This window comes from Camarhynchus parvulus, chromosome 2 (assembly GCF_901933205.1).
Source record: "Camarhynchus parvulus chromosome 2, STF_HiC, whole genome shotgun sequence".
In the NCBI taxonomy this organism is placed as follows: Eukaryota; Metazoa; Chordata; class Aves; order Passeriformes; family Thraupidae; genus Camarhynchus; species Camarhynchus parvulus.
In genome coordinates this window covers 120045303-120071483 of record NC_044572.1, presented here as the reverse complement: position 1 = coordinate 120071483, position 26181 = coordinate 120045303, and the positions used below count along the sequence as shown (strand labels likewise).

Sequence of the window (26181 nt, the reverse complement as noted above, 5' to 3'; positions counted from 1 at the left end):
CCAGCAGTGACAATTGAGTGTTTGGTTTATCTGCACAAAGCATGAATTCTCATTTCATCATATTAATTCATTCCTCAGGCCTGCCCTAAAGACATTTCCTTAAAGATAAGGCTACAACTTGGCCACTAAACCTGCAGTCTATTTGTACTAAAGAAGCTTTCAGATTATTTGAACATCTATTTGCTTGTAAGGGACTGAGATTGCCAGCTGATACTTTATTCAGTTGTGTACATTACCAGTTGAGATAGGATTCAGATCGTATCTTAAAGCAAAGCCTTGTACATCACCCTTTTATTTCCCCTGCTAGTGTATGGCATTATGGTGTAATAATACAGTCACAGACTTTCAGATTAATTCTTTGTGTTCATCTTCTGCATGCTACATTTCACTTCCCCTGGCCTGTTTGTTCCCACTAGTTGCCTGCCTCCCACACAGACATATTGTTACAAGAAAAGTGTTGAGTACAGCTGTGCTAAGATTTTTCTTTGCTAGTATCTGTTTCTAGGAAAGGAAAAGGGAGAAAGTCAGTCCATTTCCTGTTGGTTTAAAACAGCAGAAACATCTGTTTGTCTTAAGATAGTTTTCCCAAAAGAACAGTGGCAAGGGAGCTTGCAGGTGATGAGCTTTGCCATTGCCAGTAGCTATCAGTTTAGACAATAGTGATTATATGGTTGGCTTAAAACAAAGTAAGTTTCCTTAAGTGGCAGAGGATATTTATTCCTGCAGTAAAATTTTTGACAGCTAATGTTTAATTTCTACAGTGTTTTAAATCTTAAATATACATAGAGTATCTGGGATTAGAAAACCCAGATTCTGCTATGGAATCTACAGTTTCCACTAAATTCTGTCCAAGATTGATTTTTCTGCAGTCCCCTCACCCTGTTATCATGAATTTGCATGATGCACACAAAATGGTGTTGGGTGAGGTGTCCTGGCACAGGGTGCCTATAATCGTTCCGACAAATGCATCCTGTCACTACCATCCATTGCATTAATGGTTACATTTAACCTCTAAGGGATCAATAACATATATACTCTTAAGTGTATTTACAACATTACACTGACAGCTGTTAAAATAATGTTATGTAGGCTAAAAATCAAGTTGACAGAATAGAGACCAAGGTTTGAGGTTAGTGTTCCAAGGACAGTGTCTCTTCATTCTCCTAGTCAATGCACTTACCTGGTATCATTAAAATCTTTTTAACCTTAAATGTAGAGCATTCTAGATGCTTTGTTGCTCTTTGTGCCTAAAATGTGATGCTTCAGGCATGGCATTTTACAGTATTGCAGCATTCTTATCACTCTTTGCTCAAGATGCGGTCGTTTTGTCAATGACCTTTTGGCCCTATTTGTAGAGGAGCTCCTAAGCCCTAATCCTTCAATCTTTTCTTAATTAATATTTTTATTCATTTTCTTTCAGGATATAGTGACCTTCCCAGACCACTTGCTTTCTTGCTCTATCTGCTAAGAGCACTGCCTTTGCCTTCTGTGGTCCTTGGCTCATGTTTTGACTAATTCTCCTGAAGCTTCTTCAGTGGGCAGTGTTCTTTACTTTGGGTCTTTAACTTCCTCAGATTTTTCTCTGGTCTGGAGGAAATGCATCTGGCTCCAGATGTGTCTCCCAAGTTTCAGATGTGATTTTTCATGTTCTTACAGAGGCTGAAAATATAAAGAAGGGTAATACAATCCTTATCTTTGGTTTCCTAATGTTTGTCTTTCAACACTGCCCTTCCACTTGAGAGACTTCCTGTAAACCTTCTGATCCAAAGATCCTCAGAGCCAACAGCCTGCCCCAGCACCTTGTGAATCGCTTCAGTCTGTTGGCTTTGCAGCTCACTGGGTGTTCTTTCTCTAGCCTGCCTTTAACACAGCCAACTTTACTTTCAGGATATGGACAGAAGACTAGTCTGGTTGGTATGTATGAAAACAAGCACTGATTCAGAATGCTCCTCCAGGAGCAGGAATATTTTGGGTGTGTTTGTTCTTTCCACACAGTTAGCTTTTTATTCACCCTTATCTTTTTCCTGTACTTGTGCTGAACCAAGGGTATTTCAGATGGGACACCTGTGAGATAGTGAGTTCAAGGAAACAAGCTTGTGTGGCCTCCTTTCTTCTTATGGCCTTCCTGCTCTGTCCAGAACCTGAATATTGGTTACCAGTAAATATGTTCTCTTTCCTTTGCCTGCTTGTTTTGGTAATGACAGAGGTGAACTGCTTTTAGAGCTCAAACTTTACTTTGAGAGGTTGCCATAATTTTCCTGAGGGAAGCAAGCAGAAAGGTTAGTAGCTAATTTTTTAACAGCTTATAACTCTGTAAGATCTGACTGGAATTGTACTCTATCCCTACAAGGTCTTTGTCACTTTTGAGATGAAAGTTCTGCCACAGAATGAGGAAGTATTAAATATTGTGAAGGAAGTTTTTAAAGATTCTTTTGTAACAGAATATGTGCAGTCTGAAGGCAGAACTTTTCACCAGCAATCACTGTGTTATAGTTTCTCTTCACATCTTGTCTATTATATTGATTTTGGTGGGTGCTTGTGTTCCGTGAAAGAAAAGTACAGTTAACATCTCTTCTGAAATGCCAATTCACAGGACCTTCCAAAGATCTCCATGTCCTTATAGGGTATTTTAAAGAAGAATGCCAGTTTAAGTTGGTTTTTACTGTCACAGAAAGGATAGGTGCACTCACAGGTGCTCATCAGGTACTTTGGCACCATAATTTGTTTGGCTTAAATGCTTTACTAAAATGGGCCTGAATCCCTCAGTGTTGTGATTAAAAGGGAAATAATCTCTGGACAAAAACCAGCCCAAAAATTAACTTTGAGGTTCTGTTCCACGACAGAAGAGAATGTGGAATCTAATCACATTATTTATTTAGATTCAAGTGTGACACTAGTGTCAGGGAAACAGAAATGAGAATTCTTAAGGAGGTGGATGTCAGCAGCAGAGCCTTGGTTCTCTTCAGTAAAGGTAATCTCTATGTTGACCTTGTTTAGCTAAGTCAAACATTGTAATAACCATTTCACGTGCTATGAAGAATTTCTTTACAAAAAGAGAGTTGTCAAGCAATAGAACAGGCTGTCCAGGGAAGTGCTTCAGTCACCACTACAGGAGGGATTTAAAAGACACATACATGTGGCACTTAATGAAATGGTTTAGTGGTGTACTTGTTAGTGCTGGGTTAATGGTTGAAATCGATTTTCTTAGAGGTCTTTTCCAACCTAAATAATTCTATGATTCCATTTTAACAGTCTTTGGTATCTCTGTCCTTCAAGACTTCTTTTGAGTCCCTGTTCTCTACAATTCCACCTCATTTTATAAACATTTCTTATGTTTCCTACCTTTTAGAAAGTCTGCAACCTTGTATTTTAGTGCACTGATCTAATGTGATCTACTTTTTTTTTTCTTTGTTAATATTCAGTACTAAATTTTATTCACTGGACCAACTGAGATCACTCATTGTGCTTTGGTGATCACTACTGTTGCAGTCTCATTGCATTATGTATGTATTTTTATTAGCAGTGACTTGCTATTTACTTGTCAGTCACTGGTGTAAATCCATTAAAAGATTGAAAAAGAATATTAAATAATAAAAAAGAATATTAAAGGATATTATGTCTTCTTCCCTAGGAAATCTGCACTTTCTATGTTTTTCACTAGAAAGGAATCAAAGCACTGAAAGGCTTCACCAATAACTTTTGGTTTCTTACCTTTTGGCTCTTTACAATCTTCTCTATGGTTAATTAAGAGACACCTTCCTTTCCCCTTCCAGGTGGAGATAAATCTTCCTTCTTTAGGCCATCCACTTTTTTGCCAGCATTCTGATATGGTGTGCAGGACAACTCTCGCTTTGCAATTGACCAAGCTCTCTCTCACATTTCTTTTCTTTGCAAGTCTGATGACGCAGAGAAGATTTCTCGATAGAAGCTTTAGCTGGCAATGCATGGCCATTTTTAGAGGTTGCAGAGCTGATAACTAGCAAGGTAGGGGAGTGTGCATCCTCAATTAACTGCACTCATCTGCTGAGGAGTGGCTTATTAAATCAGAATTAAGCGTGCTTTTTCAGCTTGTTCTTGCTTTCAATCCTGCAATTTCCACTTTTAAAGTGATAGGTTAAATTTCTGACTCATGATAATGCAATTTAATTCCTGTAGATTTGCATTCCTGAAAGTGGGGAAAGAATGTAGAACCGTACACACTAATTATTTGAATGGTGAGAATCACTTTGTGAGCTTTCTTGAGCCTTCTTTCTCTGTGGACCTTCTTTCTCTTTCAGGTTAGTTAATTCCTATGAACTCCTAGCCCTGAGATGTTTTTACTAGTAACACTTTTATTAGTATTACATTACTGGCATAAGTATATGATAAAATGAAATAAGTGGGATACTTCATTCTCTCATTTACTTAGTGTCTAGGCTGGCAAGTGACATGATTTTTTTTTTTGACATAAGTTTCTTATGTAAAAAGAAAATAATTCTGCAGTCAGATATTCAGCATTGTTTATGTTCTTTTACTGTAATGGCTATTTGGACAGCATTCTCAGTAACCACTCTACATACTTGTAAAGATTAGTGAGTAATACAGTTCCTGGGAAATTTTATGAGTTGAAGTAGATAAGAGTATGAGATGTTTGTCTTCTGGATGTCTGCTTTAACCTCTGAAATATACAGTGTACATCACAGCCTCATTATGTTTTTCTCTTTTATTCTTATTATACTTGGTTTTGTGTCACAGAAAATAATATTTTCTTTTTCCTGGTATTTATCTTTTCCTTCCCCCCACCCCCAACTCCATTTCAGCACTGTCCACTTGACATTTTCCAATGTCTTTAACTCTGGAGGCAGTATTCTTGGTATGTTCCTATATTATTTGTGCTATTTTTACAGTCAAGAATAAGTTGACGTTTTGTAGACCATTCTCATTACTTAGTTATTCAGTTGATAGGTAAAAATACTTCTTCAGAAGATCATAAAATTTTGTTCCATGTTCTCATATTGATTCTGTTGGTTTTCACTTGTTTTTTCTACCTTAGTCTTCAATATACAGTACTTTGGGAGGTTTTTCTCATAATCATTTTCCCCTGTTTTTTTTCCTATTACTTCTTCTTAGCCTTTTTTGTTTGTTTTTTTTTCCTCCTTACATATGTCTTGCACTAGTTTCTCTTTAAGAGAGAGTACTTGGGCTGGTTTTGAGACCCTTCTGGAACTTTGACAAGTGCTTCATCTTAACTGCAGAGGTTTTAGTTGAAGGAGAGAGAGCAATAAAACTGGAAGCAGAGACTTGAAATTACTCTGAAAGTAGTGCTCCACAGCTAGTTCAGTATGTTTGCTCTATTACTTGTCAGCTTAATCCATGGTGGTTCAAACTCCTAAACTTAAAGTGTCTGTAGCTTTCTGTTGGTTTCTTCTAATTACTTGTAATGAGCAACAGTTTTATTTTTTACTTCTTGTTGTACATATTTGCTATAAATGGTAAACAAAGTAGTGATAAATGCAGAGAGTAAATATTGAAATATTTATTTCAGTCAAATGTCTGTTGAGCAACTTGGAATTCGGAGAAACAGTGATGTGGCAATATTATTGTCTTGTCATCACAAATTCTGCTGGGAAGATTCCAGATTAGTTAATATTATGTTAAACTGAATCCTCCTCCCTCTTGTTTTTCACTCAGGAATGTTTTGATATTGTGATCATGGAAATATGAGTAAATTCTTTTTCTTACTAAGTTACTCATACTGCTTGAAGGAAATACATAGCCTCTAGCTCAGGAAAAGAAAAAAAAATAGAAAAGGGAATTATCATTAGCTTCATGAAAAATTCCCAGGCTCATAACAAAGTTTAAAAGAAAGTATAAATAAAGACAGACAGAAAGGTATAAAACTCAACATGAAATTACTGTGTGTATTAAAGGTAGATTGTGTATGACTAATGTGTTAACCTTACATGTTATGTGCCAACTCATTTTTTAGGTAAAGAGAGTAAAGTAAATCTTATATTTGTGGGATTCAGTTAACCATTTTATTGCATTAGATAAGGATAATGTTCTCATTAAACTGAAGGAGAAGGGGATTTGTGTAAGAAATGCAGGGGGGGAAAGAAAATAAAAATAATCAGCAGTATTAAAAGTCAAGCTAGGAGGAAGATTATTAGGTACAGTTCTTCCAGTTTTAGAATCAACCTTTTAAGTTATTTTTGTTAAAGGTGTTCGCGGAAGAAGTAGAAAAATGTTTATGAGATGTAGAAGGCATCATTGATACACAGAAAGGTCAAGATAGGCAGAAAGACTTGGGTGATAGAGAGGACTGATGTATTAGAAATGCAACAAGATTAGACTTTCCAGTCTAAAATGGAAGATTAATAACAGAGGCACTAGTAGTACTAACTCTGTTGTCACCTGAGGGTTATTCAGTTGAAAACCACAGAACAGAGGTGTTATATTATTAAGTATTTGCAAGAGAATCTGAGAAGAACTAACGTGGTTCAATTAGTGGAGAGGAAAATGTGATTTTTAAGATGTGTTGAGCAAGATATTTCTGGCATAGATACATAAGTATTCCTATTATACAGAACACTGTTTGCCTTTTATTGGTATGTTGTCTATCATTCTTGGCTTTTGTATTTCACGACGGGAGCAAGTATGAGGAAGGGCTGTGAAGGATGATCAAGACAGTGGGTAGCCTTTTATACAGAAAAGTTCTGAAATACTTTAACTTGTTCCCTTTCAAAGCAAAGGCTGACAGGGAGTAGGGAAGCTCATCTTGGAGGGTAAACAACTGAAAAATAAATTTGCGATATAAGTTACAGGACAGTATTGACACAAAACAAAATAATGTATGTAAAAGTATAGCCAAGGTGAACAGTAGGAGATTCCTAAGTATCAACTCAGCTTCCAGATCATCCTCCCAGCAGAAGCAAGTAATCTCATTTGTTTTCTAATAGACCTTTACAGATAAGGAGGATTACATTATGCAGTTGCCTGCAACTCATGGATCTTGACTGCTTAATGTGGGATTTTCTTGCATTCTTTCATTTGAAATAGAGAAGGCATTTCTATGTTTTAAAATGGAAAGCATCTTTGTTATGTTTTCTGACTATTTTTTAAAAAAATAGAGAGATGCTTTTGAATGTCTTTCTGTTAATAATATGTTTCCATCACATGGTTTTCTTTACAATTCTTACATAGTCACTTAAACATTCTTTTGCTTAGGGATTTTCTATAACTAGGTCAAAATTGGTTTCATAAATGACCATAGCAAATACTAAATCGAGAAAAAATACTGAATCATTCAGAATTAATTAAATTCATTTAAAGTTTTAAAAGATTTGACTTATAATTTAGCACCATCCTTCGAATGAATAATAATCTGGGACAAGTATACATGAGTTTTCTTCTTTTAATTCACATCTAGGTAGCTGGGAGGAGGTCAGCATTCAAATAAGGGATGTCTGTGGCTAAAACTGATACACAGTGTGTGCCTTGCTCACTTTACATTAAAAATGTTTTTGGAAGATGTGAAAGTAAGCTAGAAGAGAACAGCCAGACTAATTCATCATAGAATGGTTTAGGTTGGAAGCGATCTCAAAGATCATCTTGTTCCAACTCCCTGCCATGGGTGGGAACACCTTCCACTAGACCAGGTTGCTCTATGCAACCTGTTCCAGTGCCTCACCACCCTCACAGTAAAGAATTTCCCACTCATGTCCAGCCTCTCACTCACCAGCACCCTCCAGTCCTTCTTGGCAGAGCTGCTCTCAATCTGTTCATCCCCCAGCCTGTGCTGATACCAGGGGTCGCCTCTACCCAGGTGCAGCACTGTGCGCTTGGTCTTGTTAAATCTCATGAGATTCTTCTGGGCCCATTTATTGAGCTTGCCCAGGTTCCTCTGGATGGCATCCCATCCCTTAAGTGTGACAACCTCCCCACTCAGCTTGGTGTCATGTGCAAACTGGCTGAGGGTGCACTTGATCCCTTTGTCTATGTTATAAATGTAGATATTAAATAACATCAGTCCCAATACAGATCCTTGAGGGACACCACTTGTCACTGATGTCCATCAGGATAGGGACACTAACTGCTACATTCATGCTGCACTGTCCAAACACTTTCTTATCCATCTAACAGTCCATTCATCAGATGTGGTTCTTTCCCATTTAGAGAGTGGGATATTGTGGAGAGTGGTTTGGCCACAAAATCCACTTATTCCCCTCAGGACTCTGTTGCAGCCCATCAGGTCCCAGAAACTTGTTTATATTCAGGTTCCTCCGCTGGAGGAATCTATCCTTTCCTTACAATAGGGACTTTGGTGGTGTGAGAGAGGTTGCCATTGAAGACTGGCAAAAAAAGTGGTTGAGTACCTCAGCCTTCTCTTCACTTGTTGTTGCCAGTTTTCCAGCACTGTTTTTCAGCAGGGAGCACTTTCTTTGACCTTCCTTTTCTGGTTAACATACTTGTAGATGCCCCTCTTGTTATTCTTTGCATCCCTTGCCAGGTTCAGTTCCAGCTTCACTTTGGCCCTCCTCACCCCATCCCTGTACAACTGTGCTTCATCTCTATACTCTTTCCAGGTTACCTGTCCTTGTTTCCATGTGTCTGCATTTGCTTCTTTCTCTTTAGTTTGACTAGCAGTTCCCTACTCAGCCACACATCTCTTGTTTTTCTTGACCAATTTCTTGTTCCTGGGAATTGCTAGCTCTTGTGCTCCATGGAAGACTTCACTAAAGATCTGCCAGCTCTGTTCTTCTCTCTTGTCCCTGAGGGCACAGGGTCTCACAGGGGACCCTATTGAGTATCTCCTTGAATACATGGAAGTTAGCTTTCTTAAGATTTAGGAGCCTAAGTTTACTCTTTAGCTGACCCATATCCCTCAGGACTGGAACTACACCAAGTTCATTGGTCGCTGTAGCCCAGGCTGCCTCCAGTCTTGATGTCCCTCATTACCTTGCTTGCATTGGTGACCAACAGATCCAGTATCACATCCCCTCTGGTAGGGCTATTACTTGGTTCAGGAATCATAAAGTAGAATCATCAAGGTGGGAAGAAACCTTTAAGATCATCAAGTGCAATATCAATGCACCACTACCACTAAACCACGATATCCAGTGCCTCTTAAACACCTCCAGGGATGGTCACTCCACCACCTCCCTGGGCAACCTATTCCAATACCTCACCACCCTGATCACGAAATTTTTTTTTCTAACATCCAATCCCAATTGCCCCTGTCTCAGCTTAAGGCCATTTCCTCTTCTTGAGTCTAAACAAACCCAGCTCCCTCAGCTGTTCCTCATAAGACGCATTTTCTAGACCTTTCATGAGCCTTGTTGTGCTTCACTAGGCATGCTGCAGCTCCTCAAACCGAGGGACCCTAAACTGAACACAGTACTTGGGGTATGGCCTCACCAATGCTGAGTACAGGGGGGTTCCCTAGTCCTGCTGGTTACATTATTGATACAGATGCCATTGGCCTTCTTGGCCACCTGGACATTCTGCTGGCTCTTATTCAGCCAGCTGTCAACCAGCACTGCCAAGTCCCTTTCTGCTGAGCAGCTCCTCCTGCAGCATGTAGTGCTGCATGGGGTAGTTGTGAGTGCAGGACTTGGCCCTTTGCCTTAGTGAACCTCATGCAGTCATCCTTAGCCCACTGATTGTCTGTGCAGGTCTCTGCAGAGCCTTCCTACCCTCCAGCAGAGCCACACCCAGCTGAGTGTCATTGGAAAATTTACTGCACTCAGTCGCTACATCCAGATGATCAGTGAAGAGATTAAACAGAGATTAAACAGGTCCAGCCCCAAAACTGTGCCTTGGAGAACATCACTAGCAACTGGCTGCCAACTGGATTCAGCTCCATTCACCACAACTCTCTGGGCCCAGCCATCCAGCCAGGTTTTAACCATCCGAGAGTCCACCCATCCATGCTGCAAGAAGACAGTTTTTCTGGGAGGATGGTGTAGGAAATAGTGTCAAAGGCTTTACTGAAGTCTGGGTAGACTACATCCACAGCCTTTCTCTCATCTACTAAAGTGAGCCACTTTGTCATAGAAGGAGATCGGGCTTGGCCAAGCAGGGCTATCCTTTTGTAAGTCCATTTTGGCTGGGCTTGATCCTCTTTTTGTCTTGTATGTGCTATGCAATGTCATCCTGGATGATCTCTTTCATAACCTTGCCTGGAACTGAGGTCAGACTGACAGGCTTGTTCCCCAGATCATCCTTTCAACCCTTCTTGTAGATGGGTATTACATTTGCTAATTTCCAGTCAGCTGGAGCTTCATCAGTTGACCAGAACTGCTTTTAGATTATAGGGAATCTATTCAAATTCACCAGTTCCTCCATGACTCTGGGGTAGATCCTATCTGGGCCCATAGTCTTGTGGGTGTTTAGTTAGCATAGCAGGTCACTAACCATCTCCTCCTCATTTGTGGGGGCTTCACTCAGCTCTCCATCATCACCAAACTGCTGGCTCTGGGACCTGGGTATTCTGAGGACAGCTGGTCTTGATATTAAGGACTGAGGCAAAGAAGGCATTAGGTATCTCTGCCTTTTCCTCATCCCCTGTCACTACTCTCTGCATTTAACAAATGCTGAAGACCTTCCTTTTGCTGCCAATGTATTTATATAAACTTTTTTTGTTGTCTTAAACTATAGTGGCTAAATCAAGTTCTAGTTGGGCTTTGGCCCTTCTAATTTTCTCCCTAGATGACCTTGCAACATCTTTATAGTCCTCCCAAGTTACCAGAACCTCCTTCTAGGGGCGATATATTCTCTTTTTCACCCTAAATTCTCTGTTTAATCAGGCTGGTGAAGAAGTTATCCTCCATGCATTCCAGGAGTCTCCTGGATTGCCTAAAGCTCACCCTGCTACTTTCCCAGCAGATGTCAGGGTGGTTAAAGTCCCCCAGTAGGACAAGAGCCTGTGAGCAAAATCCTTCCTGGAACTGGAGCAACAAGGCTTCATCTATAGGCTCTGCTTGATCAGGCAGCCCAGTCTGTAGTAGACACAGTTCAAGAATAATGGGCTGTAGCTCTCAAAAGGGGTACTTGGAAAAGAGAGCCTCTTTGTTCCCAGGTGTTATTGTGGATCTGCTGAAAGAACCAGAAGGTTCACTGTGTGGAGACAAAAGTGACTATACTGGATGTTTCCGTTCTTCAAACTATAGAACTCACATCTGTAAGAAATGCACGTGGCTAATGGACTGCTTAGGAAAATAGGATATAGCCAGGGAACAGCTGCACTAAGCAACTTGCTCCCCTAGAGAAATTTCAAATGTTTCAGAGAAAAAGTTGTTCACAGCAAATGCTCTTTCCTACTCCCCTGCATGGTCTGTGGCTCTCTGTCCCTCCACTCACAAAGCTCACAGCATTTTCCTGATTAAACAGTGCCAGCAGGGCTGCCAGCTTGATTGACTTCTTATGAAAAAGGAGCCAGACAGAAAAAATGCAGAGAGTGACCCTTTCAACAGATCTGGCATCTGAAGAATGACTTTCCCATTCTGTGTTGTAGCTCATATTTTAGTGGCCTTTATCTTGGCTGCTGAAATATGGTCCCAGTTCCTCTTCACTTTGCTAATATTATGGAATGGGAATAGGGTAATACTTCCTGTAACACTTGTGTAGTGGGGAAGTAATTGAGTTTACTTGTTCTTTTTTACTTAGTTTAAGAACATGTTGACCATTAGAAATTGGAGAAAACTTCACTGATGTTTTAGCATGAGGCTAAATGTAAATAAAATTTCTGGTTTCTTTGAGCTGCATCGTGCACTTGATTTTTTTCCCTTTCTAAGAAGAAGGTAACAATATTTATCAAAAACATTTATGCCACTGAGAAATCCAGAGAAATGCAGGAAATGCAGTATGAACACATAACGTATGTACTAATACTTTATTTGTCTTTGTGTGTGTGGATTTGATGGCCAAAAAGGAAGAGGCCCCAAGGGCTCCTTAGTATGCAATTAATATTTTGGCTAGAAAAGCAGCAGATTGTTTCAGTATGCTTACATGTTATGACATCATATTCCAGTAAAATTATAATGAACAGAATTTTTGTTTGTCTCTGTGGCAAACCAAAATGAGTTTTCTAATTGTCAGCAGACCTTGGTGATTTATTTAATTATAGTGGCGCCCACTCACACCAACTTAGTTGAGGTCTGTCAGCATTTCTGTTATGAACCCCTATTTTAGGGGTTTATAACTAGTTGTAAATATTTACTCATTGCTGAAACTTGACATCAAGGTCACATTCATAGAGCAAATATCCTTTTCAGGTTGACTATTCTAGTGGCATTAACTAAAAAGTAGATTTTAGATACTGTGAACTTAAAGGGAATAAAGGGAACCTGCTTTCCAGACCTCTTATTTGAAGAATCTTTTTAAGAATCTCAAATGTCCAGAACAGCCAGATGGAAATGAACTTGTTTTTATAGGTTATATGTGACTGATTGTGTATTACCTGTTATCACACTTTGTTTTCTTCCAACTGAATGTATCATTTCACATGCCATTTTGTTGTCTTCTAGTCTTACAATGTTCTTTCATTGGCTGTGTTGGTCAGCTTATGTTCTGAGGAGTGTGCCAGTATCATCTGAAAATCTCTTTTACATAAGAATTTTCTCCAAGGAAAACCCTAGCATTTGTAACTGCCATGTGGAATGCAAGAAGATGCATATTTTCTAAATGAAGATAATTAAAAAACTTTTAGAGACCTAATGAGTCCTTATGTGAGGTGTTACTGTTCAAAATCCCGACTATTTCAGTTCTGTGGCTGAACAGAGTGACAGAGGACTGAGGAGTAGGACAGAGGACTGAGCTGATGAGTAGATGTTCTTATGATGGAAAATATTGTGCTGATACATTATTGCAGAATAATCACTAAATTCTATATAAATATTCCAAAGATTGCTTATACTTTCAGTCCTTTCTGATAACTCATATGTGGTATACTAGGAAGGTTAGTTAATTATCAGTGGCAGATACAGCATTCTGCCTTTGCATGGGCTTGTTCTTTACATGAGTGTACATCTTCAGGATGCAGAATCATTCATTATTAAAACGCAGTTTAATTGTCACACTGTACTTTCAGACTGTAATACTATGATTACTTTTGAGGCCTTTGTTAATACAGTCTGTCCTCACTGGAAAGAGGAGGATGTTGTTTCCTTTGACGTGCTCCTTGTTGTAGAGAAGCCAGTAGCCTCACAGATTTTGTTCATTTTCTGAGGATTTCAGGTGTTCCTTTGCACTTTCCTGGCAATGCTCATATTATCAGTGCTGTGTTACAGCTCTGCTTGAGGCCAAGGAGAGCAAGAAAAATTTAATCAAAACCATGTAAAAGCCTAATCATTCTGGTGATGCCAAAGAGCTGCATGAGGCTCTAGAGCCACAGGCTGAATATCATTTTTCCTTATTATCACATAAATAGCTCCCTAAACACTCTTTAAATGAAAAGGTGGGGAGGGGAGAGGGAAAAAGAGAAGGCTTGTTGTGGGATTTGAGTTTATAAAGTGGACTAAGTTCATGTGCTTTCCTCCTTTGCAGGCAGCGGGGAGAAAGGTAGGTCTAGTAACTCAACAGGAAACAGGAACTTCTGATGGATATTGTATTTTCTCTAAATCTAGGTAGTTGCTAACAGCACTACCTCATTTTTTTGTCTTCAAAGAGGATTGTGAAGTAATGAGGTGGGACATGCTATCAAGGTGCCTACTGCTTTTGCATGACACAGCTTGTCTTGTGCTAAGCAGCAGCCAACACATGCAGCCATTTCCAGTCCTGCATCTTCTGGGATGGTGGGAAGATTCCTGGAATCTTCAAGGAACTTGAGAGTACCTGTTGCTGCAGGGAAAAGAGAACTGCAGGAGGCTGTGGCTTCTGGTAAGCTCTTGCAGCTGCCAGCAAGCTTTGTCAGCTGCTCCTGGTCAAAAGCTGCATTGAACATTCCTTCCAGTCATCTGATTAGAGGGGGTCCAACACCCTCTCAGCAGGTACTGGGGAAGAGCACATGTAAGTGCAGGGCCCAGAGCACTGCCCCCAGAGACAGCCAGCAGGCAGAGCAGATTGCACAGCAGAAGATGCAGAAGGGAGTTGGAAACTCTGCTGAGGATGGGGTTGTGCTCAGCAGTGCTGGTGATGCACTACCTGGCACAGTTCCTAGCACCATCTGGAGCAGCTCTCCTGTTACATCAGAGACCTTGAGTCAGAGCTAGCTCCAGAGCTCTAGCCAGGCTGTACAGATAGTGGTCTTGTCTGCAGGAGGTGTGCTGTGTTGGAGGATTTGTGTTACCAAAGAAGATGCAGGAAGAGGTCAACAAACTGCTGACATCACTAGATCAAATGACTGAGAGATCACTTGGATCCTCTCTAAGACCCTGCAAGTACAAGAGCATGAATTTCCTGCCATACCAAAGGAGGAGCAGGGAGAGTCACTGCTAGCTGGGTTGAGAAACTGGAAGGGAGTCCTGTGATGGCAAGAGATGGAAGCTGGTAATTTTTGGCATTGGCAGGAAGTTTTCTGCTCCATCTGCAAATCTGCAACAATATCAGTGCCAAGTGTTTGAATTCCATTAGGCATGTAGGAACTTTGTAATAGTTTTCCAGAAAGTGTGGTCTGACACTAGAACGGATCATCCGGGGATGTTGTGGAATCTTCATCCTTGGAGACCTCCACAATACCTTGGACAAGGCAGTGTAACTTCAGGTCTTGACCATGTTCTGGATGCTGCTTTGGACCAGATAATCTCCAGAAGATTTTCCAGTAGGAGTTATTATATAATTTTATGAAAATGTTACATAAGCAAAAGTATTTCCAGGCCCTTAATAATTCTCAATAAATGTGTTAAACTGTAAACAGTGTTGAACTGTAAACAAGAAAGCAAAGTAAATACCCACTTTTTGCATGTCATAGAGGCAACTTAGCTCACTCCTCCAAGGCCCTATAGCCAGAGGTATATTTGAGCCAGTGTTATGCTTGGTTCTTTCCATATAAATGTAGTTTTAGAATTAGGCACAAAGTTTAGAGACATTGAGGACAGAGTACTTATTCACACTTGTCTGCTTCTGAAGTGTGCTGCTCTCTGGTCAACTTTGTATTTTGTTTTACAGTTGGAATGACTGGGTTACATTTATTAATGAAAATTCAGAAAGTCATAATATTAAAAAGTTGCCGTCCATGTCCATAGATGAAAGTGGAGAGGGCACACTTTAAAAAGGATCCTTTAAGAGGGATAAGGAAAATAGAGTATTGTGTTCGATTGAATCTGGGTTGAGTCAATCTAGTTTTGTTGTGATGGACCTTTGCTTTTGGAATCCTGGGCTTTCTTACATTGCTGTAAAATATGAACAAGTTATTTGTCAAGCGAGGATCCATTTCTGCTAGATGTATTCTCTGTCATCTGACTTTGTTGTCCCTTAGAGCTGAGCTATGATGACAGATTTCATATGAACAACCTCACAGTCCTTCTTCCTCCATGCCACTTGTCTGTGGGACAGGAGTTGTCTCCCAGGCAGGGCTTCCACTGGAATTTTTGATTCTCCTTAGGTTTCATCTTCTCAAGACTCAAACCAAGAGGAGAGCAGAGCTAGGCTGTTGGGCTGATAAACAGTAGAGCTTGTTGCAGAGCTCCAGAAATGCAGGTGAAGAGTTGGTTTGCATATAGGAGCTTCTGTCAGAGTTACCAACTGCCTTGCTGAGGAACAGTCCATGCATTTGAGTCCTGGGTCTTATTCTGGGAGAAAAGATAATGTTTTATCCCCAAATACTACTTTATTTTACATAAAATGGATGGGTAAAATTCCTAACTTGTATTGTTGTTTTCTTTTCATGACTTCCTTCCAGGTATCACTGCCCAGTGCCTAAAATTTTCTATGTCCAGTTAACTGTTGGCAACAGTGAGTTTTTTGGTGAAGGAAAGACTCGTCAAGCTGCTAGACATAATGCTGCAATGAAGGCCCTTCAAGCTCTTCAGAATGAGCCTATTCCAGAAAAATTACCTCAGGTCTGTGCTTCAGGAAACTTTTTTTTTTTAAATAACTTGCTTTTTCACTGCTATATCTTTAGGCAGCATATATTGCTGCTTAAAAATTAAAATGTTGTGTCATATTTTAAAAAATACTGAAGAGAAAAATTATTCTCAGAATAATGTTTCTAAATTGAAAGCAAAAATATAATAACATTTCCCAGTCAAGAAGCCAAGTACTTGCAAGACCTCTGGGAGCAGCTGAAGACCACTTGGGATACTGTAGGTTCTCAACAGCAGGTGTGTGTTTGCAGGAGACTAAATTAAATCCTCAGTCAAGTAAATCTCTGTGGCTTGGTTATGCTGAGGTTAAGGGGCACTGGTTGCAGGTTAGTCATGAGCAACATCTCTGTCACTTCATGAGTTAGAGCTGTAGGTGGCTGGAGAAGGCTGGAGGTAACACTTTGCTAGGATCATGATAGAGGGGGTACAAGGTGTTGCACTGTGTAGAGCTGAGTGTAGTTCTTCAAGAGCTGAAGATTAGTTGAAATAGTATTTAACGGCTTCTTGGTGCCAAGGTTCAGGCTCCTCCCTGCTGCTGCCCATGAGAAGTGCACACAGGACACCATGCAGTGGTGGGGTGTGCTTTCACCATGGGACATGGTCTATCTTGGTAAAACTCTATTTCCTTCAGCAAAACTGGCCAGCTTGGTTATCTGTGGAAGATGATTGATTCATTGCTCCTCAAACATCAGGCCAGTACACATCATACTCTGGCTTGCCTCAATTCCATTATGAGGTTGAGCCTCTTTCTTCCCCACTCCCTGACAGTGGGCTCCTGAGAGAGCAAGGACAGACCTGCTGGTGCCCATCTAGTAATGCTGTTAGTAACTCAGTGGACTTGACTGGAATGGGATCCATGGAATATAGCACAGTAGTTACTTAGTCTATCTTTTGGCCTTCATGGCCATCCTTAACACAGCCTTCTGTATATTCTTCTTCCATTTCAAGCAATCGTGTTTTTCCTTTTATTAGAAAAACTTAAAGGATAAAATCTTTTATCCATATTAAACCACTGAAAAGGAGTATTGCCATCTTAATACCTAATTGGGCAAATGTCTAGAAGAGCATAAGGTGAGCAGAAGCAAGAAGCAATCAGCCAGCAGGGCAGGGCTGCTGGTGAATGTGCTTTCACAAAGGGCTATTGTGTGTCTGCCAAAGCACCTCTGCTGTCTCATAGATGTGAGGCTAAGAAAGGCCTTACAGTTAAAGTGTCAGTTGTGGGAATGAGGATCAGATTTAAATCCAAAGTGTCTGAGAACATATTTTATCTTCCTAAGTCTTGAAACGTTATTGCTCAGTACTAATGTCTGAACCTTGATCCTCCCTTTTCTCCACTCACTGTTAGGTTCTCTACTATGTTTGGTGGAAAAAATATGCAAGGAGTTAAATTGTAGGGGCAGAAGGGATTTTCTGGACAGATGTGTTTGTATTGATCATGAAAATTTTAACTATAGTTTCTAGTTTAGACTATACATATCTGGTTGAACTAGAGTACAGCTAGAAAACCTAAACATTCTTGACTTGAAGGCTTGCTGACAGTCCAGTGGGCATTATATCGTTTAATGTAAATTATGCCACTGTTTGATTATTCTCCATTTTAAAGATAATTTGTGAGGTACTTATTTTAGAATTCATTTTGCTTAATTTTCTATTTAATTGGTGTTTTCTTATGTTTGCTAAATGTAACCAACAGATATCAACAATTTCTCCCATATATATATTTAGAGTTTATTCTTAAGTATTTTTTAATTTTTTGTAGAACTGATTGTTTTCATTGTGTTTCAGTGCAAAGTTGTTTTTTCTAATCAGTAGTTTTTTCTCTGGGCTATTTTTTGCCAGCTTTTTAGATTACCAGTGTCCTTTGTAAAGGACAAACTTAATTGAATACAATATCAAGTAATATTCTCACTAAGGTTTTTTACAGAATAGTAGCATCCCATTCTTTATATCCCCAATTTTTTTTTACTTTTAAATATTGTTCTTTTAACTCTGCTAATCTTTCTCAGTGAAACTAATCAATGCTTTGCTTGTCCTGTAAGTAATGATTTACATTCTTCATTTCAGCGGTACTTTAATTTCATTATATGAAATGAGCTAGAGGTCCTACATAATTTCATTGTAACTACCCTTGTTATTTGCACAGCACCTGGTTTTTTTTTTTTTCTGGAGGCTCTATAAACTTTATAATATTTTGGTTTGTATTTAGCTCCAGATCAATATCAGGCATGTAAATGGCTTTTTTCAGAATCAAAGTTTTGCAACAATTTCATGAGACAAAGGATGTTCCGTGTCTGAATGCTGTAGCTGAGTGCTGGATTTTTGGCCCTGCATTATCTTAAAGATTAATATATTGAGTTTAAAAAAAGGTAGATAAAAGATGAATCAATTTCATTGTAACGTGAAGAACTTAGTGCTTTTTTAATGTTGTTTTAGAACTGTGGTATCTGGATGTTGTAGCTATGCTGGTGGCTGAAGATTTAGATCAGACTTTGTTATGTAAGATGGGAGCTCTGCAGGAATCCACCTAATTCAGCCCAAGTGTCTTTGATGTTTACCTCCACTAATAAAAAATTAGGAGCCTGGCCAAGGTTACATGGTTGTTGAGAGATCCCAGTTTGAAGTATTTCAGAGCTTTGCAGTTTGAAAATAGCTGGAAGTGAAGCCTCTGAGAACTAAGGAAATGTGACCTAGGGGACAAACACCAAAGGCAGTAGTTAGAAAAGGCAAAACTCTGACTGATCCTGGTGCTAAGGGTTGTGTGAGAAAATTTAGATTTACCTGGAGAGTAAAGCAAAGCTGAATTTTAGGCAGAATAATGTTTCATGTGCCTTTTGTTTTTTTATCTCTTTGCCTCTCTGTTTGTTATGTTCCTATGGATAAATAAATAATGTTCTGTGTTGAGCAAGCTGTTCTCTGTCACTACCTTTTCACACTGGTCATAACTCCCAGAGGGAAGTTGATGGAGGGGCCATTAAGCAGCTGGACCTGCTGAGGACACCTGTAACCTGGTGACCCAGTCAGAATGTGGGGGTGATTGACTGAATTTCTTCTGAGAGAAGTACAGTCTTCTGTACTTTCCAACAAGCACAGATTTCCTCCTTGCCTAGAAGGGGTACCCACAGAGAGCCTGAGAAACAGGTCAAAAGATCTGTTTGATCCTCATGTTTGACACAAGTGTGTACTCAGACAGTTGTTATCCATGCCATTAAGAACATCCATATTTGCTGTTTATAATGAATTTATAAATTAAGGTGTATGTGTTCCTTTGTTATGAAGCACAAGCACAATATATATGGCTTCAGTCAGCAGATGTCTGATAATGGGATGCTGAGATGGATGTACAAATGCTGATTTACAGCCTGACAGGAGACCTCAAAAGTCTTTGAGAAATTGGGGGGAGGAGGATATTATATTTTGTTGATCTTCTAAGAATTGTAGTATGATTATGTATGCATCATTTTCAGAATGGAGAACCAGGAAAAGAATCAGAAGAAGATAAAGATGCGAACAAATCTGAAATCAGCGTAGTGTTTGAAATTGCTTTGAAGCGCAATATACCTGTCACTTTTGAGGTATGTGTTACATTTTTATCTGTGTTACAAATTTATCTTGCTAAGAAAGTATTAAAAAAAGGTACCACTAAAACTCAACACATAATATTCATATATGAAAAATATGAATTTCAAATTCATGGGAATTATACAAAAAAGATTTCAGTGTGTCAGTCTAAGACAATGAATTTTTACTGGTAAAACTGATGCTCTTTCAGAACTTTTAGAGATCTAATATTTGGTTGCAAACACTTGGATGGCAAAAAGACAGTTAAACCATTTTCTGTACAGAGCTGAGGGATTAGAATCTGTAGCCACACTCAATCTGATTTGAAATAATCTTCAAAAGAGTTAGCCAAAGTCTTTGCTTTAACTGTTGGCATTCATATGCTAGAAAAGTTCCAATTGAAACATTTCACCTTCAGTGTGCTGTCTTCAGAAAGTCATGAGTATCTTCCACTCTGATTCTGTTTCACTTATCTATTTCTACTTAAGCTTTCACGAGATTTTTTGTTTGTTTCGTATGATTTTATCTATGAACCCACTTCTGACACCTTTGTTTACCTGAAGTAATAAAGACCATTTGGAATAGCTCCAGTGCTATCAATGAAACAACTATGGGAGAGTGAGTGATACTAACAGGAATTTTTTTCCGATGAGAAAGTTCTCACAAAACCTTGTTGTAAAAATCTAACATCGTGGTGGTAGGAAGCACCAGATTTTCAAGCTGTTTTGTTTTTTATTTTATTTTTTTAATGTAGAAAATGCTAATGTAAGTGGCCTTTTATTATTTTATTTTTCTGCATTTTGTCTTACATTTAAACTGAGTCTGCATGAAGGACTCAGTGGATAGTGCTTATACTGGTGATGGTTATATTCTCCAGTGCTTTTTCCTGTTAAAGTATAGGCATGTATTAGCATGTGAAAAGAATCAAAACCCCTAAGCTGTGGCATGCCTTGCAGTGTGCTGTATGCAGTTTACTGACTGTCCCTGAATTGGCCAGTGTCAAATAGGCTATTTGGATCTTCTCAGAAATCTGAGAAATCTCTCAGAAGGTAGGTAAGAAAGACAAAGAATATTATTCATGACTAAGGAATTCCTCAGTAGAGCAAAGACATATATGCCTCACATATGTGGTCTATGTGATATGGACTAATTAGAACATTAAGAGAATGTAAAATCTAGAGGATAAAACTGGGATGTCTGGGGCTGTTGGTGTATCAGTTTGCCACTACATGCCAATCACCCAACTCTTAACTAAGAGCAGACATGATGGAAACACATGCTTTTGTTTTTAAAAAGGAAGCTCATAATTAATGTCTCAGTTTTCAAACATTATTTTCTACCCTAAACATTTTAAAATATTTGGAATAGTTCCATACCAATCAATGCATTAAAATTTAAGGAGATGTATGGTCACTAGTCACAGAGGAGCTGTAAGATGTAAAGAAAAGAGGGGTAGTGCTTTGAATGTCTTCTTCACTCCTGGTTGAGCTTATTTAAGGAGAAGCATTTGGTAAGGAGAGAGTGAAGGCAGAAATACTTTGTAAGGAAAAATCTAATGTGTCACTTGCCAAAGAATGTTAGCAACATTGAAAAAAGACAGGTTTTTGCTCTCGTGACAGGTTTTGTGTTATTTCCTGCCTTTAAATCTAAATATAGGTGACATTCTCAAATAGAGTTTTGATTGAACTTGGTTCTGGCTTACTTTTCAATAAAACTGCTAAGCAATTATGCATAATCCCCAGGATCTGATGTTTCTAATAGGATTTTATTCACTAATGGTCTTGTGTTATTCCAAGCAGGCATCAAAGCTTTTTCTAGCTTTTATTTTGTGTGTGGTAGCTATAAAATGATCTGCCTTTTCTTCATCTGACAAAGCTTTAGCCAATGTTCCAACAGTGCTGGGTTATGCAACAAAGTAATGATCATAAATATATATTAAGTTCCATGTAAACATGTCCTCAGAATTGCACGAGGGGTGAACGGTCCTTTTGTGTAATGTGGCTTTTAATTTGTGTAATGTAGTTTTAATTTGTGTAATGTAGTTTTAATTGTCTAGGAACTTTAGGATGATTTTAACAAACTTTCTATCTATTAATTTGTTTAATAAAAACATTCAGTTGTAACAAGGAACAAGCTTTACTCCATACTTGTCACTGGTGCATTCTTAGCTAACTTTGATTCATCAGCTTTTAAGTCAAAATGCAACTGCTCTAAGGCATTTGTGGGGTTCCCAATGAACAGTTTTTAAGGATGACTACAAAGGGATTGCTGTAGGAATTGTTAGAGTAGCTGTAGAATGGTCATTCACTTCTTATTCCTGCCATGACAGTAGGCTAAAATTGTGCTTTTTTTCTTTTTATTTTTCTTTAATAGATTTGTTTTTTCTTCCTTATTTGTCAGTAAGTATTCCTTATTTGTCAGTAGACGAGCCTCAAAGACATAACTGAGGTCAACAGCTTCAGATATTAGAACACATTGGGGTGTTTCAGATTGCCATGTTATTTTCAGTATTTTTCTTTGTATTGCAGTGTTATTTCTTTAGAATAGCAAATATAATAATGTTTTTTTCACTCTCAGTATCAGGAGTGAAGGCACAGAGTGCCTAAGCAGGCAAATTTTCTGCCCCTCCATCCCTGTCCAGTGTTCTGCTGAAAGTGTTCTTATGTCCCAGTCTTATCACAGTAAGATTCTGCAGGGAGTTATCAGAGATTCTGTGCTTTGGACCAGGGACAGGCCAAATTGCAGACTCTGGGAGAGTAGCTCTCAGCAGGAAGTTTCACACCTATCTGGCTTCTGCTGTCCTGGGGATTAAAGCTTTGGATGACTGACTACTGAGTAACTCTCATTTGGGTTTTGCAGAATGGTCGCCCTTCTCACTGCAGCTTTTACACTTCAACATTCAGACTCTTCCTTTTTTCTTTTTTTTAATTTTTTTCTTTTTGTTTTTTCCTTTGTAACTGGGAAAATCTGGTGTGTCTGCCTGCACAAGCTCCTGGAAATATATTGATATTTTAATATCTTAAAAATAATCATGTATTCATAGATGTAGGTGACATGGGTTTTTTGATCTGATTTCTGTCTCCTCTAGTTTTGGGGGGAGTTTAATGTCCATTTAATCTTGTCCTAATCCTTTGAATTTTCTACCTGGCATCTTATTAATAATTAAAGCAGTGTTACTCTTTCACTGCAATCATGCTTCTGTTTTTCATTTGTCAGCATGATTCATTAAGTTGAGCCAAATTCATTCTTGATGTAACTTGACCTTAGATGTGTTTTGGCCCCATGTGTTTTCTCTTGCTGTAATTATTCTTTAAATCCATGGAACAGAAAAAGAAAACTGTATTGAACTGCCACCCTTAATCAAATTCTCAGCTTTAAATTAGCCATGATTAGGTCCACAGGTCGTATCTTTCAACTGAGGAAATAGTTTAATGTCCTAATGTGTATAGTGTTTTTAGATAGCAAAGGTTGGATTTCTTTTTAGTGTTTTCTGTCCCAAGGCTCATAGCACAACTGTTTGAAATCATATGGAGTAAAAAGATCTGAAATCTGGGGTTAACCAAAAATGTTGTTAGGTAAATATTTTTTTTGCTTAATTACCAAATTTGGATGTTTAGCTTGATCCAGATCCCATCTGAATCCTATGGGGTTCATTCCATTGACAACACAGACTTTTTTCCATTTACACACTAACAAAGATACAGTTTTTAATGTTTTCCAGTCAATTATTTACCTTGTGTCACATACTTAAAATTTAAAAGATGAAAGCCACACCAGAATGCATTAGTTTTATATTAAGAAATATGTTTTTGTGCATATGAAAATATAATCTGGTTTTGTATTAACATTCTTTCTCTCATATATATATATATATATATATATATATATTATTTGTGCGCATTTTTATACATATGAGGAAACTTATATAAACTAATATTTTAGGAACTCAGCAATTATATTTCTTAACCAAGTTATTTTTTCTTTTTTCATCTGGTCAGTATAGACATTCCTGTATATTTTATTAATACATTATATTGCATGTAAAGACAAACACCTATATAACTGTATTAGTAGAACCACAGAAAGATTAAGGACCTTAGTAAGGTTAATTTAGCTATGTTTTACAGCAAGCATGTTGTAATACTTGGATAACAAAGTACAGGGATGGTTTGAGGTGCTGCAGTGGGAATGCTGCAGTGTGATGAAGGTGCTTGGCATGGACATGTTGCCCGACTGTGTCTGAGAGCAGGAGATGCTGGCACTGGGCTCATCCCAGCTCCTGTGCAGGCACTGCAGCATCCTGGGGCTCAGCAGGGCTCAGTGCATTGAGAGCACTGCTGCCTTCTCATGTGGTCAAGCTTTAGTGGGCAACTTCAAAGTGAGGCAGTGTTGAAAACACTTCTGAAATTAATACCTGGAATCTTAGAGTGGGAACACTCCTGGATTACAACAGAAAAATACCATTCTGGCAGAGATGTCATCTTATTCTGGGAAAATGGGACAAAGTTGTCTGTTAATTTTAATTTTGTGTCTTTTAATTATATATGCTATGGTAATTGTATTTGCTGGGTGAAGCTGCCACAAAAGAGAACTTAAAAAATAAATACAAGCCTAAGGAGACCTCATTACAGTGCAACAGCAAAACTAAATAATGCAAGGGACATGACCTTGATAAAAAGAACTTTAATACAAAACATGTTGTAATAATGTTAAAATTGAAGGTTTGAGCACATTAAAACTGCAGTTATTACATCAAGAAGGCCCTGGTACCTTTACCTCAGTTCCCATTCTCCTCCCTCCTCAGCCTAAAGAGACATTACTCTTCTTCAACAAATGATTTGATATAATTCCATCAAATGAAAAAAAAATTTGTATTGATATTGATTTTGAAGATATTATAGAGTTGCCTCTCAGATACTCTAATGTCTCCTTATACATATTACCTATAACAAAGATTAAATTAGGTAGCTGCTTCCGCCCATCAAACAAAATAACTGAACCTTTTCCCAAATGAGGTCTCTTAATTCCTGATAGACATTGTCCAGACCAGTAAATGGTGTGTGCATACACAAAGTGATGGATGGCTATCCTAGCACTTGCAGTGCTCTGATTTGGGGAGGAATACATCCTAGCATCAGCCTTTTTAAAGGAGATGTGTGTGTGTGTGTGTATGGGTATATGTATGTATGTATGTATGTAAAACTGAAGACAGAAAAACAACTAAAGGAAGGTACAGCATTCAGAACTTAATTTCTTTCCATATTACTATAACTTGTTGTAGTGAAGTACTTCAAATGGGTTTCCCTATTGTTGTACTAAATGTGTTTAAAAGGGAATGAATAAATGATTTTTTTTCAGAAATTATTGGCTTTTGTGTGAATTATGGTGGCTCTTCTGGTAATTCTTTTCAGTACTGATGGGAGGGACAGCTGAGAGTCATGGAGACAAGAATGTGTTAGCCTTTCAAATGTATGGGATATTGCTCTGAGCTGTGTACTCTGGCAAGGCATCCAGCCTGCACCTATTGAGACTGAAGTTTGATATTATGAACATCCAATGGTTTAATGAGAATACAAAAAATTATAAACAGGTTGAGGTAATGCCAAATTAATACAGCTTTGAATATGTTTTGTATAAAGAAATAGTCAATGTCTGGTAGACCTTCATGGATTTAATTGCTTTAGTATGTGAAGCACCCTGCAAAGAAAAAACCTATCAGCCTTGGTCTAAATATGCGGAATTGTTGTATATTGTGTTATTCTATAAATCCTTAAAAATGTAGGTCTACTCTTATTTTCTGTGCAACACTGAACATGGTGGTTAAATTTTGCTTTATCCAACTAGTCTTAATTTTCTGTCCTCAGATCTTGTACTGTCATTAATACTTGCCCAAGTTCTATGGAAACCAATCTAATGCCTTCACTTAGCAGGAAAACTGGACTAGTAATAAGTTCATTGAAGAGACAACAAACATTAGGTTATCTTCTTGTAGGGTGTTTTGACTCAGTGTTACTTTCTCTTAAAAGGTGATTAAAGAAAGTGGACCTCCTCACATGAAGAGCTTTGTTACACGAGTTACAGTAGGAGAATTCACTGCAGAAGGAGAAGGGAACAGTAAGAAACTCTCAAAGAAACGTGCTGCAATGGCTGTACTACAAGAACTTAAGAAACTTCCTCCTCTTCCTGTGATTGAAAAGCCAAAACTTTACTTTAAAAAGCGTCCAAAAACAATATTGAAGGTATGTGTCCACCTTTGAGACAATTAAGAATGTTTGCTCAGAAAGTAGCAGTCAGATTTAAAATCAAGAAAGGCTTATTTGTCATTTTCTGTCAATATTGTTACAGTTGCTTGTTACTGTCAATATTGTCACTTGTTTGTGCTAATACGCCTGGGCTTTTTTTAAATCCTGAGAATGCTGTGGGATCCTCAAACAGAAAGGCCTGTAAATAGCTCACATCACTGAGGTCTTCAAGGGTTTGGTTCAGGTCCAGTGGAGGATCAAGCTCTCCAAGCAGCTCTGTCCAGCCATCTGAAGTTTTAGCACCATCTCCTCAGAGAATCCCTTCTAGCATATCTAGTGGTTCTCTCCCTAGGCTCTCGCTGCTCCCCAGTTTGAAGAGG

The 26181-nt window shown here is 38.5% G+C and overlaps 1 protein-coding gene across 2 annotated transcripts in view; it reads left to right on the top strand.

Moving 5' to 3' along the window:
• The window catches only part of STAU2 (staufen double-stranded RNA binding protein 2), a 170606-nt gene that overhangs the window by 36386 nt on the left and 108039 nt on the right, over positions 1–26181 (top strand). For both annotated transcript variants that reach the window (XM_030944056.1, XM_030944055.1), the window contains exons 6-8: positions 15818–15977; positions 19466–19573; positions 25586–25798. In XM_030944056.1, coding sequence (XP_030799916.1) covers positions 15818–15977; positions 19466–19573; positions 25586–25798 — 481 coding nt within the window. The remainder of the gene's footprint in view (positions 1–15817; positions 15978–19465; positions 19574–25585; positions 25799–26181) is intronic.